General features: G+C 34.5%; 1 protein-coding gene across 1 annotated transcript in view; it reads right to left on the bottom strand.

Moving 5' to 3' along the window:
• Positions 1–18,291, bottom strand: part of CCDC73 (coiled-coil domain containing 73) — a 55,993-nt gene that overhangs the window by 15,193 nt on the left and 22,509 nt on the right. Inside the window, exons 7-11 of the mRNA XM_049820815.1 lie at positions 15,262–15,397; positions 12,289–12,368; positions 6,132–6,260; positions 5,717–5,776; positions 3,022–3,126 (exon numbers count right to left, since the gene is read on the bottom strand). Coding sequence (XP_049676772.1) covers positions 3,022–3,126; positions 5,717–5,776; positions 6,132–6,260; positions 12,289–12,368; positions 15,262–15,397 — 510 coding nt within the window. The remainder of the gene's footprint in view (positions 1–3,021; positions 3,127–5,716; positions 5,777–6,131; positions 6,261–12,288; positions 12,369–15,261; positions 15,398–18,291) is intronic.

The following is an 18,291-nucleotide window of genomic DNA, read 5'->3' as shown; positions in this document are numbered from 1 at the left end:
ACTTCAAGTAAAAATGACTGTATACTCAGAGAAAATATTTTTATTTTTCTGATCAGTTTTTCTATCCTAAATCGTTTATTAGCCTATCTTACAAACTATATAAACGTTAAAATCTAAAACATATCTACTGGAATATGAAGTATAAGTCTGATTATACTTTATTTTTATTAGATCATTGAAATAGAATAGAAGTGCATTAAAATAACAGTAATACTAAGTTCTATACTATCGTAATAGTACTCGCAACTTTTTTGGGTTAACTCTTTCAGCTTTACTCTGCTAAATTAAAAACAGTCTTGTGTGAATCAACTTCACACACATCTCAGGTACTGTTGGAATTTTTATTCTATCACATTTTTACAGCAAACAATATGGAAGATAAAGGACTTACTGCATCCATTATCTAATATATAGATGACACAAATACATTTGATAATGTAAATATAACTTTAATGCATGTAGCGATATGACCAACTACTTCTTTATCACTCTGCTGAGCTTCTTTGTAAGTCCACTTGAAAAATGTTGTTATGGAGGCAACTCCAAAGCAATTCCATTTTACATTTTACTCATTTTACTAAAAATGAGTCTGCTTCTGGATTCACTTAGCATTACTTTTTAAATGCCTCTGTTAATTTAGCTACACTATTAATACAAATCTATTTTACAGGTAGTAACACTAGGAAAATTCAGACTACCTTGCATTTTTATACACATGGAAAAAGTTGTGCATAAGAATATAATGGATCTTCTCTGACAGATTATATAATTAAAAAGATGAGACAATTCAACAATACATTGTCTGAATAATTGCACTCTAATGTAACGCCTTTCATCCAGTTCTATAAACTAGGAGCCCAAGACTTCTTGTCTTTGATAATCCTGCTCTAACTCCTAGGATGCTTTTACTTGCATCTCAAATGCAGCCTCCTCAGAGATGGAATGTAATACTTATTCACAGCATAGCTCTTAGGGGAAAATACCAGGAGCAGCATATGAATAGAACTGATCATATGTTAAAGCCAATAGTACAGAGAAGGGAATACCTGAATTCCTTGCATTCTCAAGTATTCTGTCATCTGTTAAAGAATTACAACTTATTTTTCTGAACTCATAAGAACATTGGTATCCTAGCAGCAAGTATGCACAGACAGCATGAGAAAGGACAGTATGATCCTTCTTGAATGCTACCTTGCAATTTAAGTATTCTGTCATCTCAAGCCCCAAAATAAGCAGTAATTTTTTGTGAGTATAAGAATAAAAATATTTCCATGGGTCTGTACAGTCACTCCTTCTATTTTTCTATTATTCTGAAGAAACTCTTTTTGTTGATGAGCAAGGTCCACAAATTCGACAGGGGTGTAAGAGCATAAGAATAATACATAACCTTCAGACCCCATTCATCATATTGTGGTTCTAGAATCAATAAAGATGAGAGTAATAGCTCTCAAATTGGCAGGAAAGTGAGTAGACCCTTCAAGTTATATATTCAGCTCCCTATTTTATAAGTTCCAGTTGTTGCTTTAAAAAAATAAAACCACAAAATAAGCAGTTAACATTGTCTCATCCCCTGGAATATACCCTAATTGTATCAAACTGTCAGCCAAATGAGTAGCTATATAATGCAACAATATTTTATAACTACTGTTTAAACAGAAAGAGAGACATTTCTGACAAATCAAAATAACACCATGAGTTCATATGGAAAGAACAAGAACACGTGACATTCACTTTTAATATAGCATTGTATTTACATCATGCTGTTTAAAGGAATTGCTGCATTTTATGCATGTATTTGTTGGGTTTACAAAAAACCACATCTATTAAAATATCTAGATGTGGGACTGTTCTCTAGGTTGAGAAGCATGTCTTCTTGGTTCTGGAACACTCTGAGATCAAAGAATTTTAAGTCATGAAAATCCAACACTAGACTAATATAAACACAGGAACCTAAACATCCGAAATCAGTGACTTGTCTTCCTTTTCCAGTCCCTACAGCTTTATCCAGTACTACAAAGCAGGTACTTTAATTCCTAGTAAAATTTTAGCTAGTTTCTAATGGAGACCATAACTCATCTTTATCCTTGTTTCATCAAAATGCAAAATTCATATATTTATATTGTGGCAGAAAGCAAACTGCTTACATCTATTAAAAGACAAAGTAAAGGCTTATGTGAAATGAATCTAATTTCAATTTAGCATAGAAGCATTTACTTAGAAGCAAAAGTATACATGCACACAGGAAGTTTAATTTTATATTAACGGAGATCCTAGTTCAAAACCTTGGCCTCACAGGCCAAGCAAAGAATGGAGTAGTTGTGGTTATGTATGGACAAATAGTAGATAATAATTATTAATAGTCCGATTAATGGTTGTACCTGAACTCTGCATGGCACATCTGACCAGAGCAGATATGACCTTAATCTTTAGTGCACTGTGGGCCAATCTGACTGCTAGTGTAATTTAGAATCTAAACTGTTCTGAGCCACTTTGACATGCTCAAAGAAGAACTGAGGAATGCTGCAACTCCACACTCTCCAGTGTGACTACTTACTACCTCTAGCATAAATATGACAACAGACAACACAGCAAGAAATATCTAAGGGTATGCTTTTTCTTAGGCCCTCTGGTCTAATAAAACTGGGGACAAGCTCTGGCCATGAAGATCTGAAATTTTAAGTCTTTTCCAAAAATGAAATTTGTACCTACATGAAAATTATAAGAAACAAAAGTCAGAAAATAATTAGATTTCAAAATACTTGAAAGCAACCCCCAATATGTTCTGGTTTTATCTGCCAGAAATGGCTAATAAGAATGGCAACCATGATTTACTTTAGGGACAGAACTAAAAGAGGGAAACCATAGACTGCTCTTCAAGGTTCATGCTGACAGTTAAGGAGCTGAGGGAGCAATGGAAGTGAGGTCAAAAGTTCTGAAAAGCATACAGATGTCTTTAACAGCCCCGGACTTAAAAAATACATAACAGATAGTAGCAGCTTGTCTAATGAAGAAAGATCTGACCTGATATTCTTCTTTCAGTGCATTTAATTCACTTTCCATTCTAACATTCGTTTGGGTTATTCGCTGAAGCAGCTCCTGCACACATTGTAGAGAGCTGAGAATTTCCTTATTAATACAAACAAATTAAGACATATTGAATAAGATTTTGTTTCTGAAGTTTAAAAGACATAAATTATGTAATATTTAGATTAGCATATTTATTTTTTATTCTGCCAGTGTTTACAAAACAATGTATATAAAAATGTATTCCAACATCAACACTGGGGAAGGGCTTGTAGGAAGAGATCAGAACAACTCCAGTTTTTTCTGGCCTTTTGCCTTGGAGAAGATAATATTATTATAACTTTCTACAACTTACTCTTTTCAGAGAGTTTTCTTCTAACTAGAATGGGCAATCCATTGATACTTTAAACATACTTCAGTGCAAATCTGAATAAAATATATTGAATCCAACGCCAGTGTGAGTTCAATTAATCTAGCAGAATAATTTTATGGTACCATACTACAGTTCTGGAAAATATGGGAAAATCCCAGAGAAATTATATGACAGGCAAGTAATCACTTCCATTAAGGGATCACCCTTAAGTGATGCTCTGTATCTCCTGAATTAAATCCTAACAGATGTGAACCACCACACATTAGCTTTGCATCATATTGTGCAAGTACATCAGATTTTGCTGTCACTGTCTGAATTTTTGTGGTACCTTCATCAAGACTATATTGTTACTTCAAGGAGAGTAAGTTCAAAAAAAGAGCCACCTAAAATGAGTTGATTAGTGGTACAGATTTACAAAGCCATGGGTGGTACCATTAAGTTTGTTGCAGTTAGCTGCAAATATGGATGGAATGGAGACAGAGAGTCATTTTATATTAAACACTACAAAACGCACTTCCAAAGATTCAAAGACAGAGGGAATGATCTAGCCAAGCTAATCTCTACTCCCTAAAGACCAGAACAGCAGTTACTAGAAGATGACATGCACAGGAAAAAACTGAGTTTCAGGCAGATGACAGTCTTAAATGTCCTCAGTTGCTTCAAAATATACTGAGAGAGGAACGTATTATTAAAACAAAGTACTTTCATATACTTGCAAAGATCTTTCAAATTTATCTACTTTTGGTTCTATTGTATACACAGATACAGCTATCTAAAAGTAAAACTATTATTTTGGGTGAACTCTCATTCCTTTTCATGCATGTATACTCTTATGCAGAGATAAATAATACTTTTGCACTGAAGCTTAACTTATCTTTAGTTCCACTTTACATCTAGAAAACAGAACCACAGAGATGTGGAATGGCTTGCCCAGTGTCACCTGACAGGTTGGTAGCAGAGCTGGCCATGTGTTTTAAATCTAGTACAGTGTTCACTCAACAAGGTTGCTTCTCTGCATACAGTTCAGTGTAAATCAGCTGTAATTTAGATAGTATATTCAGCCTCAGTCCAAGAACCACTGAAGCCAACATCTTCAGTTAATCCAGATGGTGAATTTGTAGTGCTCTATAATATGAAATCCAGGTCTTCTAACCCAAGTTCTTGGACAAAACATGAAGTTCATCTCTATATTAAAGCTCTCCCCAGATTTATACCAAAACTCTCCCTGTGTTAAAACCAACCAACCAACCCCTAGCAATTCACACAGAACAAAACAGAGAAACAAAATAGAGTCCTTCTCTTAGATGATACATACCAAATATGCATATGAATTATGCTACAAGCATGTTCATATAAATGCTTTTAGTGCATTCAGGGCTGTGGGAGTAATGAGGCCTGGGTATGTCTCTCATATTTTCCTTGTGTTTATTTGCAAATATTTTTTAAAAGCAAACTCAAACCAGGCTTTTACAGATTGGAAGAGTACTGCTGGATCAGTCTTCAATGAGCGCTCAGTGGGTATACAAGTAAGCTACTGCTTTTGTCTCTCCCTGAGAACAAGAATGATACACTTCTCTGACACGTTTGGTTTAATGAACTGCAGAATGAAAATTCTGCAACTGTTTAAGAAAAAAAAAAAAGCAAAAGCAACCACCCTTTTTATGCTTCATATTCTGCAAAGCAGTATATTATGCTGTTATTACAGGGAACGTAATTTTTTTGCTATGTTTGATACTTGACTCCGTGTACCTTGGTTTGAGTATCAGGATTTGCTCTGGAACATACCTGAGTTTGTGACAGAAGACAGTTTTAACTCTGTTCAGCTGTGTATAAGTGTAGCTTAATATTCTAAACGTATATGTTCTGTATGAATGGAACACCATTTCCTTTGTATATGATTGACACACGATTCCAATTTTACCTGGTTTCAATACCAGCAGTATTGTAGTAAACTGTTGGCAACCAGAAAGCAGAACAGCGAGCATGTTATGCAAACCTTATTGCTTATTTGTACTGAACCAATATGTCAACAACTATTTCATCAGTATACCAAATTCCTCCCCTCTGAATTCAAAGCCAAAAGTCAAGACTTGGAATAAAGTGTCAAACAATGGACTTTTTTCTGGTAATACACTTTCTAAAAACTGAGGAGTAAGATCCCATTTATGTTAGTATTAAAATATTTTTGAAGACTAAAAAGTGAATTTAATTAGTTTTAATAGCTTAGTATAGTACTTTAAGAAACTTAAATATGAAATATAGCACATATATTATTCTTAAGTGATTTTTTTAAATAGCAAAGTTGTATTAACAGCTCACCAGCTTTTCTTCTTTAATGTGAGTGTTTTCTTCTTCAACTTTCTTACTAACTGCTGTCTCCTTAAAAAAAAGAGCATGAAGAACAGTAAAAGGCATTTAAAATTACTATTTTCTGCAGTAATATTGTATTAACGAGATATTGTGAATCAATATGAGGCTATTTAAAGAAACTGAATTATTTTGAAATGTCTTCTTATCCATATTTTTTTTACTATAAAATTATACTTATATTCCTATAGCTTGTTTACTTCCCTAGAAAAGGTTGTTCTCAAAATAGTTTTGTTATATTGCATATGCAGTCAGTAGAAAGGAATGACTACGCTGTATACATCAGAGAGATCATTGCCATGATGTTTGCTGAACGAAGAACAGAAAATATTCACCAAAAACTTAATTAGTTTAAATTCCAAAATACCATTCTGATTTTTTGTTGCAGTTCTTGAAACTGTTTTTCCTTTGCTGCAAGATTGATGTTTTCTTCTCCCACCCTGTACTGAGATGTGACCTTGGACCTTATCAAGTCTGTAGTTACTTTCTTCAGTTCCTTAACACAGGAAACACATATAAATAGTTGATCCAGTATAGGCATTGCAATTCAAAACAAAGACAAATCTTTTAAACTATCCTGAGTCATGCCCTACTTTTAGATAATGTATGGAAACAACAGAATAAATTAGAGGAACTGAAATTTTTAGGACTGACTTGCTAAACTTTAAACTTGTCACATGTGGCTAAAAGTTTATTTTCAGAGGTAAAATGTTATTGTGCTAACTTTACTCTCATGTGTTTATAATACTTAAGCATTTTGTTATTTTCTCTTCCAAGAAGTATATTAGAAGTGGAAATTGAGTTGGTGTTGGTAAAATCTCTTAGACCAAGATATACAATAGGAATAAAGTACCTATTATAACTACTGTGTAGGTTCCTGGGAATCAGGATGAAAAAAGGAAGAACAGCGACTATCTGGTAAAAACAGGAACTGGCTATAAATTTGGAGGATCTTTGCTTTTCCTGAAACATTAATTACTTAATCTCAAGAGAATGCTAAATTAATTTTATATTAGAGGCTTCTACAACATGACTTTCCATCTAAAATATGCCTTTGATTTTATAGTCTTTACAGTCTTTTAAATATCCTGCTTTTTTTTTTTTTTTTTTGGTATCTGTTTTCTAACCGGTTTATTCCAAGCTCCTAGTGCAGCAAATAAACAGCAAATGCTTTGATCTCATTAAATTACAACTTATAGTTCCTGGAGTCATAAATATTGTGCCCTGTTCTCCCCCACCCCTCCCATTCTGGTACAAGGTAGTCTGTTTAATATCGCTCTCTCCTTGAGCACTCTGACGTTTACTCAGACAAATAGCAGAGGTTATGAATGCTGTTCACAGATAGTATCAAGAATTCTTCATGATGCCATAGTGGTGAACCAAGCATTCAGAATGGTAATAGTTTTATCTAACAACTAAGTTCGGTCTGTTTAACTTTTCTTCACAAAACTGGAATTCCATCTTATCACAGACCAATGGTTTAACTGTTCTGGACAAAATCATATAGCAGTACAAAAGAAAAAAGGAAGATTACATTGTAGCTGAAATTCACAAATACAAAGTTTTACAGAAAATACAAGTATAGGTATGACTTTTAAATAAATATTTTTTTTTTGCTAGAGGCATTATTTCTCATGTATTTTAGCAATAACAGAATAAAAAATGATCTACTAAGTACTAGGTGTAATTGCAGAATCAATTATAGAACCCAAAGACAGCAGTGCTTTAGAACTGTGATACCCTGTAAGCTAGTAAGGCTTTTTCCATCTTTTGCAATAAAAACATGTATTAGTTGCATTGTTTTTACTAGACGGCTCTGTAATGAAATATGCAAGGAGAGTTCCTGTATTTAAGTGGCAGAAGGTGCAAGCAGTTTTAATTTTGTAAAAGTGAAAAAGTGCACTGTGCCAGTCTTTACAGAAAACTAGAGGAATGGTATACAAAACATAGCTAACAGGTTGTGTGCTACACAAGCAAGTGTAAAAGCCTGCTATGGATCTGGTACTATGCATTTTCCAAAACTCAGGAGTTTATTGTGCACAGAAAAATCTTGCTACTTATTTTGTCAGGGGGAAAGAACAAGTCATACTAAGTAAATCACGCCCTTGAGGTAGCAAAGATGACTGGATTTTCTTCTTTGTATATAGCAGGTGGATGTATATAATCTATCTGGAACCAAACCCAGATCTGCTAATCAGCAATCAAAGCTGTAGGCAGGAAAAAACAAAACCAACAGACAACCAAAAAATGACACAAACCTAAAAAGAACCAACACAAACCAGATCACCAAAAATAATGAGAAAGTTTTCCATGGTGAATGAAAGCACAAGCTATGTAGCTGTGAAAATAATATAAAACAATTTTAGAAATACGTATGCGTATTTTCTTGTACTCTGAAATAATAAAAAAAAAATAATCCCCAGAGGTTTTGCTTCTTTTTCTAGTAGCTTTCTATCAATAAGATCACTAGTAGTGTTCAGAACCCTATAAATTAAATTGAATCTGGAAAATAATTTTATCAGTTTTTGGGGAATGCTAAGAATGATAAGGCTTTAAACCCATTCCTTTGATGTGTTGCTAGCAGCCAACGCTTAGGGACATGGTTTCAGAAACACTTCAAGCCAGCGTAAGTCAAGAGTGTCACAAAAGAAACAGTCCTGCTCCTTAAACAGTCCTGCTCCTTAAAAGTATTTGCCTTTTGCCAGTTGATCTAAGCTAAAACTTCCTCCCTTTTTTGGTAAAATATAGTTTTGATCAACACAAAATTTTAATTCTACTTTCCCTCAAGGCCACACAAATACATGTGCCAGCATGAAGAGGTGGTATGGCACTGGAAAAGCAGCTGGCACAGGCAGATGTAACCACTTCGCAAGACAGTGCTGATACCTTACACAAACTTTAAGTGTATCCAAAAATGCAAAATTTTTTGATCTCTTCCTAGATTGGTGCAACTGTCTTGTAATCTTTCAGGCCTTGAGCAGCATAGCTGTCTTTTAAGCAGCAGAACGAAAGAAACCTTTTTCTTGGCCAGATTTCAATGCAAGCATTTTCGTAGTGGTTGAAAAGAATCCTACCACACTGAATATCTAAGTGTTCAAATCCTAAAATAAACGTTACTGAAAAGGAAATTGTGCCACAGTCCATTAAGCTAAGATTTAGGAACTGGGCTTGTAAGCAGGCAATGTCAAGAGGAAACTACAACCTCTCCAAATAATATTTCTTTCCACAAATCCCAGAACACTAAACCTGTGCAGAATGGACCTCAATTTAACCCACATTTTACTGTTGTACATATTTAACACCCCCATCACACACTTGCAATTTCATTAAAATTGGAGATTAGTTTATTTTTATCCATAAATGGTGAATAGCATTCACTAACTTCATGTTCCCATTAAGAACAAATGTGTGAGATCATCCTGGTCTGAGTCGAAGTAATGGCCGTGATAAGAGCTGACAGCCAAATTAAGATTTTTACTACTATGGATAGTCATTCCCACTCCAGCACTGAGGCTATAGAGGAAAGAAGTTTGAACCCACAAGCTGTCAGAGCTGTTAGAGGTCAGTCAAGTCTCCAAGGCAGATAAAACCAGCTTTGTAAGTTGTCCCAACTTATGCTGCAGATATCATGACTTCTTTCAGCTATGTAGCAAGTGAAAACAGCCTGGTAATCCCTCTTCCAAACTCCCCTAAATATCAAAGTTTTCTCATTGCTTTATACCTGTTGTAGGTCCCTTCAGTCCTATGACAGATACATTCCCCAACAAGGAAAAACACTTGACTGCTTTAAGATCACTTCTGCAATGGTTAGGCTAACTACAAGGTAACCCCAATCAAATGAAACAAGCTCAGGGGACTTCTTACTGGGTTCAAACACGTCTTTTCTCTTCTCTTGCAGAGTAACCGAAAAGACAAGCCCACAGCACTTCACAAACAGAAGTTGTGCTGAACTAACAAGTGCCATTACAGATAGAGTTCAGAAATACACTCTCTCACTGCATAACTTTCCAGAAATGTTTTATAAGCAACCTGTTGAAATAGGGAATGATGAGAGGGCTGTATTTTTTTGTACTGTATTGTTAATTTTTAACTCTGTTTTCACAGAAATTCTGTGTTTTGAGGAAAAAGGAATGTCTTTCTGTTATATACAACTTTTATTTATAAAACTATGTTTACAAATAAGCAAACCCCCACTTTTTTTGCAAAATAAGGCATTGCCACAGCAAAGTGCTACAGCACTACCTAAATATTAAAATGCTAAGAAATTAAGTTCCAGTTCAGTTTTCCACCATCATTCAGAATAGGATGGTCAAATATTAAACAACCAATAAGAAATTCAGAAATAACCACGACAAAGGCATTTCCTGGTGAACCAAAGAAGCCAGATTAAGTTTCATTTGGCCCCTTTTTCTGCTTATCTAACAGTATTTTCTTTAAAATTAATCACCCATGACCTTAAGAATCAAGACTACAGCTGAAAAAAAATGGATCAAGCAATATGTTTAATTACTGGAATACATAAATCAGTAGCAGGTTGTCGCACACCTCTGTTACAAATTTCACTACGTAAAATTTTCATAAACATTTTTTTTTCTTGCATCTCAAATTACTTACCCTCAGAGAATTCTAAGTAATGAATTATTCCTGGTTTCTTAACCAAAAGCAACAAATCTGATTTACTGTGATGCTTACAAATTTCTAAAACTCCTAAATTTTGATATTTACGATATCTTTCAATAAAGGTATGCTGCATTTTAGATGAATATCCCTCCTCACATACAAATTATTTATTCTTTTTTAAAGGAATTGTATAGATGAAGTGTACCCAATGCACACAAGACAAAGTTGTCCTCAGACCTTCAGGGCTATAACTATATTAGCATTCTAACAAATATGGCTTTTCTGTAGAGGAGAGTTATCACCACTGACAACTTCCAATATTTTTCTGTTGCTCTTCCATCCATCAAATATTTTGGATAAATAGTTTTGATGTATAATATAGAAACATATATATAACCTATCATTTGCTAAATAAACATTTCTAAATAACGTAAGACCTAATTGTGATTTAGATATAGAGAATTTTTCCAGTGTTCTGCTTTACTGTTATTCTGTTTCTCAGTCTGCTTTTATGATGGTAGGAGTTCTGAAATCTCCAAGATCAAACAGTCACTTCAGAAGTTGATCTTTTTGACACTGAGGTTTGCCATGTTATATTCTAGTATCTACCTAAACAAAACTAGATTTAATTCCTGATTAATCTTTACTGTGGCTATTTTCATGTAATAAAAATTAAATAAAGCACTAGAGAAGGTAAGAATGAAACAAATGAAAAAATCTTAAACTGTCTCTGTTTCAAGATAAAATTTAATTTAAAGTCAAGCTTCTAGAGGCATCATACTCTAAAGAATCTTAACAATAAGAGGCTATGTGCTCTTAAGAACAAAAAACAACACTAGATTCAGGAAAAATTTTCAAGTACTTCTGTACCTTCAAATCTCATTTTTCAGGCAAAAAAAGGTCATGACAAGTAAACATCCAATTTTTGATCAATTTAACCCAAATATAAAATGGTCATAGTCCCTTTTCCTCATTTACAAATTATCTCCCCCCACCCCTTTTTGTTTTGCAAGAAATTCACAAACTTTGCAAAGATTCCATGGTAGTCCAAAGCATTCGTCTGGAAGCTGGGGATTAACATTAGGCCAAGAAGTTGAGAACAATCATACATTTGTTACCTACCTAAATCCTCAGAGAATCAAAGGGAGAAAAAAAAAAAAAGTGGAACAGAAAAATAAGGATATGAAAAAGATGTGGTATGGAAAGATACTGAGTTCACAGGACAATTTTGACTTCAGAGGGTCCCTTTGCTCTTCTCCTGTCAGCACTTAAGAAACAGCTCAAAGGAAAAAGAGAACTTATTCTTCTCACTATTATGTATGTTCAAGAGTGCAACTCAAAAACATACCTGGCCAATAGTAGTTTCTGAATAGATGAGGGCAGAAAAGAGCTTAATGGCCAGACAACTACTTTGTCCATAGTATCACTATCATCTAATGTCTCAGTTGCCCTGGCACAAAACTCTCCCATTTCTAATGGAGATTCAGTTACACTTTTTATCCTACCTTCAAGCTACCAGCTTGCTTCTATGGCAACTACTCTTCATGTTCTACCTCTCTGACTAAACTGAAAACACCACTGCTACCTTTCCATATGAGATGGGAGAAGCAATGACAACACAGCACAGGGAAAACAGAAGTTACTAATAACTAACAAGAAATAAGTAGGATCCCGTAGAGGTGATTGAAATTCCCAAGTTACAGAAACTGTTCAGAGCTCCTCCAATTTTAATTGGCATTCATCTGAAGTATCTGTGCATAACAAGGGAGCGTAAGACTAATTTAGCTGTTAGTCACAGAATGAAGAACAGTTCTGCTGCTTGTCCACTACTATTAATACTACAGCAGCTTGTGGAAGTCCCAAAGAATCCCACTTACACATTCGGAAATGCATACTATACTTACTTCCTTCAGATTACTTATTTCTGTCTCTTGTCTTTTATTCACTGATGTGAGTTTCTTATTGAGCTGTATCGCTTCTTGTACTTTAAAAAAAAGTTAAAACATGTTAATAAACACTTCCATATTCGAATGAATATTCGATTTATAACTACAATGTATGTGTATATAATTTATAAAACAATTAAACATCTTTGCGGAAAAGAGACTAAGACTGAAAACATGACTCAACTACTTTTCTATATAGTGTAATACTACACTGGAGGATTACACCAGGTGGTACCAGGTGTTCTACACATCAAACAATGAGTTAAGACTTTTCTGTATGCTGGTTTGCCTTTTTTTTTCGTAATTTAATTTTTAGTGTCATTTGATGTCATTTTATTAGGATCACTTCTCCATGAACTTTTAATCTTAGTTTTGTTTTTTAACTAAGGCTTTGCTTGTAATTTTCTGATGATTTTGATTATTTTTAGAGGATCATATAACACAATGGACCACAGAATATTCAAATAATTGAATTAACATAGGTACAAAGCTATATGCACATAGGACACGGAAGACAGCAAACAGCAGAGGATAATGGAGAGGAAAACTCTAAGAATAAGCTCTGTCCCTTTTAAAAGGGAAAGGAATTTTCTCTTAGACTTTATACAGGCCAAGATATTACTGGGAAATTGCTTGAAATTTCACAATGAAAAGCTGAAGATATTCACTGGTCCCTGTACTTTTTCAATCACCTCTATTCAATCTTAGTATTTTGATCCTCTGAGATCTCTCTTCAGCCTTTTTTATTTCCTCAGTCCTCTTTATTCACTCCTGATCTTTTTTCTTTATTTTCTCAAAAAGCTTCTGACACAACACTTGAATACGAGAACTCTAGACACTCCATCACACCCAGAAGGTCCTTGCCTTTTCTGTTAAAGGTGGTAAGCATCATAGGGAATGATGGACAACAATAGCCTTACAATACCATAAGCAATTTTATAGTTTTATATGAGAATATGTGCTCAACAAATGAAAATAGTTCAGAATGTAACAAATATCTTCTGATACAACTTAGATAAAAACCACAAAAACAAGCAGGCAAAAAATGGTAAAGCTCTCTCCTATCTTTCAACAAGAGTCATGTGTTGACACTCTAGCTTTAAAATACTAATAGTGGGGTGTTAGTTAGGCAATAAAGTTTCAGATTTATTATAAATTGTAGTATTTTTCCCTATACAGCACAATAACACATCAATTTTCACTTTTTTTACTACATGTTGCTTTAATACAGCAGATAAAGAACAACAGTTTATAAATTTAAACAACTTGCATAAGAAATGGCTCATATACTCTCTTTCTGACTTTTCCGCTGACTGCAGTTTCTTGCTCAGAATTTACAAGTTACCTACATGCCTATTGCACGTCTTACATACTGCAATGCAAATTGAATTCTCTCTGCAGTAAAAGACACACTAGAGTCAAAGTGGTAAACAGACTGGCTTCTTGAGCAAAAGTAGTTAGTAACATTTAATGTTTTCTAGAGGTTTGTTTTACAATTACTGATAAATGTAAGTAGAAACATGGCAAAAAGCATTTATATATGATTCAAATTAGTGTAAATACTAAGAGTAAATGTTATTTTTCCAAGAAATTGCAAAGACTTTTCTGTATCTGACACAATAGAAAAGCCTTGTCCAATGAAAATAAAAGGAAAGCACAGCAATGTGTTCTCTTAATTTGTTTTTAATATTAAATATTAGCCCAATAAAAAACCAAAACACAAAAAGTAACTTGAGGTACTGAAATATCACAAACACACATAAAACATGTTACCAATTTATTCAAACTAGATCTGAAAAACTGTTTGGTTTCAGGCAGAAAAACTCCCAAACTTATAAGCTTCGGTATTTGAAAAGTTTTTGGGGTTTTGTGGTTGGTTTGTTTTTTGTTTGCTTGATGTTTCTTTTTGTTGTATGTTTTGAGTTATACAACTACTTCTCCCTTTCCTTAAAAAAATAAGTTATTTTTATTTACGTCCTGTGTATGTGTTTACATGGATGAAAACTGCAGGCACACAAAACAATATACAAATCCATATTCTACACATACTGTGATGTTTGCATAGAAATTTATCACAGTTATGAGAAACAAGGATTTATCTCTCAAATTAATATGTACAAAACTTCATTTAAATGAGATATTTTTATTACATGAGGTTATCAGCTTTGTTATTTTAAAGATAAAAAATATATTTTTATATAAAAGTATGTGGAATAGTATTTTTGCGTGTTAGTGGTCTCACAAATAATTTTATGTTTCAACACATGAACAGAGTTACGGTACATATTTGTAAAGCTTGAATAGCTATATAGTCAGAATCTACAGAACAATAACTGCATAAAATTATTCATACCATCCCATTTATTTACTGAACTGGTTTTAAGATTTTATGTTTCTGTACTAGAAAATAATTTTTATTATTTCATTAGTGTTTTCTGTCCATTTCCCAACATTAAACCTACTTTAAAAAGCATTCATTTTCCCCTATTTGCTAATTCCTTTACTTTCACCCCCTCATTTGAGCTGGTAAAACTGTTTAAGTTGATTATGCCGAAAGGCAACAGGAAGCTGATACAAATTAAGCATGATTTTTTTTTTTCTTTTTTTTTTTTTTTTGAAAGGGGTGGGTCTGCTGCTGGACTGTTTTGAACATGAATCAGTTCCTCAATATCATTTACTATATGGTCACACACACAATTGTAGTAGTGTATCAGCAAAGAGCAGAAGAGGTACAGGGCCTGTGCTGCTTAACCTAGCACTGTCACAGAAAGAAACACTGAGGAAGCCACCGAGATACAGTCATTATCAGTTGTTATATTTGATGTTTAGCACTGGGTAGCTGCTATTTTTCTGAATTGTCAGATGTCTCCACCTCAGCGTTGTCAAAGCACAGCAAAAACAAATGCTGGATGACATTTCAGACATACATACCACTATGCTCTAGTTTTCCATGAACACCTTTTACGATTCCAAACTGACATGCAATAGTAGCATAACACCTCTCAACTTCATTCAGTTTCTTATGATGCTCCTCTTTCACTGTTAGGTACATCTGTAATTTCTGATCCTGTTAGAAACATAAATGAAGTACCTACTTAATGATGGTAACTAGCATGTATAAATCAGCTCTCCAAATGCTTTTTAACATAACGGCATAAATGCAAAATCATTCCCAGATCATCTGTTGTCTAGTTCATATCTAATCATCAGTTCCCATTTCCAGATAGCTTATGCCGAAGGCCTTCAGCTGTGTGTTAGATCATCAAAAAAGCACATTAACATATTTTTATATGTTGTCCCTTATATTTAGGAGAACTTTCATGTAAATGTCTTGTATTTGTATTAACTGTTTTCAAATCTTGATTTCAAGTTTTCCTTTGTTATGTGGCTTAAACATGTTATTTAACTTGCCATTGTATTGTGAACCTGTGGTTTATACTTGCTGTCCTGCACTACCACTCAGTACTGCATTGCGTTCTCGCATTCCTTTGAAGTAGGACGTCCACGCAGTTTAATGCAGTCCCCACCCTACATCAGCTTTTCAGATGGGGGCTGTACCTGCCCATGTCTTTGGCTGCAGATTCAAAAAAATACAGTGGCTTCAGCGGCTATGTTTGTATCTCGTTGCCCCAGCTGCTTATTTGTCTCTACTGTAGTATTAAACCAAATATGCCATGCTCTCAGGTTGCAGCAATGCAACAAAATATGGGGCCCGTTTAGAAATTCTAGACAGCTTAAATCACAGCCCCGACAACCATTGTCCCAGCACCTTCATAGAGCAGCGCAGGGCAGAAATGAGTAAGCAGCTGGAGCCAGCTAAGAGTAGGAGCTCCTTCAACTTTGGCAACAGTGCTAGTGTATGCACCATGAAAATAAGGCCTATAGATAGTTATTGCCTCCTACATAACAGAAGCAATCTATTATGCACACAGTGTTCACGTGTCTCTGTAAAGCCACTAGTAAATGTACTGTTTTCCTTTTATGGTCTTAAACACTTTCCAGCATAACATGGTTTTAATCAACAAGGAAAACTTTAAGCTACATTGCAATACAAACTGAAACAAAAATACCGGTGTTTTTTTTTCAATACAACATTGTTTAAAGTATAGGTCCACTATGATAATCAAGGGATTTGAGCACCTGACGTGAGGAGAGGCTAAGGGAGCTATGACTGTTCAGCCTGGAGGAGACTCAAGGGGATCTTGTCAAATATGTATATATACTAGGTGGGGAAGGAGGAAATAAAGACGACACAGCCAGATGGCTCTTAGTGCCCACTGACACAAAGTGAAATACAGGAGTTTGCACTTGAACTTGAGGGGATGAAAAATTACTGTATGGGTGGTCAGACATTGGAACAGGTTGCACAGACAGGCTACAGCATCTGTCTGTGGAAATATTAAAAATCAGACTGGACATAGCTCTGTGCAACTGGCTCTAACTGACCCTGCCTTCGAGCAGGGCAGGATTAAACTAATAGATGCCTGACAGTCTCATCCATTCAGGTTCTGGGATTGTTAAAAATGACATAGTGCCAGAACAATTAGGAGAGAATTTGTGTATTCGACACACCAAAATAAAATAATCTCAATGTACTTCTATAAACCAGAAGTGCATCAACTACTTCTAAAGAGTAGTGGTGACTTTGATTTAGATTAGTGAAACTGATGCAGATTAATACCCCATGCTTCCCAGAAAAACCTAAATAACCTTTTAATGAGTAATTATTAACTCCTCAGTATCAATTAGCAGTTGTAGTATCTTCAAATATGATGAATTCACTTCTATTTTAAGATTATGTATCGGGGGGACGACGACGGACACACACGTTCTAACTACTTTTGTAAGCATCTAACACTTTATTTTTACTTCTATTAACATCTTGGCCTAAGTAATACATTATCGCAATGAATCCCACATGGTAATTAAGTAAAATGTATTTAAGTTTAATGAATTTTACTAGTCTCTCGTGTTTTGTGAGGGGGTGATTGAAAATACATATTCACAGGAAACTATATTCAGTGACACATGCCACTGTTTTTTTAAAAGTTATTTGTTATCCCTTCTTTCATATACAGTAAGTTTTTTGTGTTCCTCTTTATACTGTATTTTAGTTAATAGCTTTGTAGGTACTATTTGGTCAATTTTAAAATTAATTTTCTCTGAAGAGAGTGGGTTAAATTAGTTCCTGAGAAAAAGATAACCATTTGTTTAGACATCTAATCTGTTTCTAACCTACAGTAGAGCAACACAGCAATGAAAATGAATTGGGCCAAATTCATTCCTGTGTGTAAATTCAAGTTACACAAGCATGAATCTGGCCCAGTCTGTTTGGCTTCTGTAAGGCTCCATTTCCATACAGTAACAAATGCAATACATGTCCAAGCATCAGAGGATAATAAAAGCTGATAGTAATCAAAAGAAATGACCAACATGAGGCTAGCAAAAGAGGATATATAATACAAATTTCTCATGTTTTATAAGGTATGAAATTAAACACACTACAGCAAATGGAAAGTCATAATGGAAGCACTGGTAAAGAAACACCACCACTTACAGAATCACTGCAAGGAATGTAGGTTGTGAATGTCCATCTACTTTCTCTTTTTCCTAATCATAAGTAAACTGTTGAAGAACTGTGCTTAACTAATGCTAGGATGTGGATTTTATAACAAAACAAAACAAAAAAGGAAAATTGTATTTCTTTTTCCTGATAATCATTCAGGTGTATTTATTCTAAGAGATTGATGAACAGGGAGGCATCACTAATTTGAGACTCGAACAGCTTATGGCAAGATCTAAGGGTTTTTTCACTTTCTTTTATATGGATTTTTCTTCATGTTCTCCCTATTTCTTTCTTAAGTCAGCAAGACAGTGCTAGTCCCTCCTCCTCACTAGAAAAGTAGAAATAGGCTTTGTAGTTTCCCAAGGGCTCTTTCCAGTGAGAAAAGGAATTGGCCT

The sequence above is a fragment of the Accipiter gentilis genome, chromosome 17, assembly GCF_929443795.1.
Source record: "Accipiter gentilis chromosome 17, bAccGen1.1, whole genome shotgun sequence".
NCBI classification, from domain to species: domain Eukaryota; kingdom Metazoa; phylum Chordata; class Aves; order Accipitriformes; family Accipitridae; genus Astur; species Astur gentilis.
This window is presented reverse-complemented; position numbering and strand designations above follow the sequence as displayed.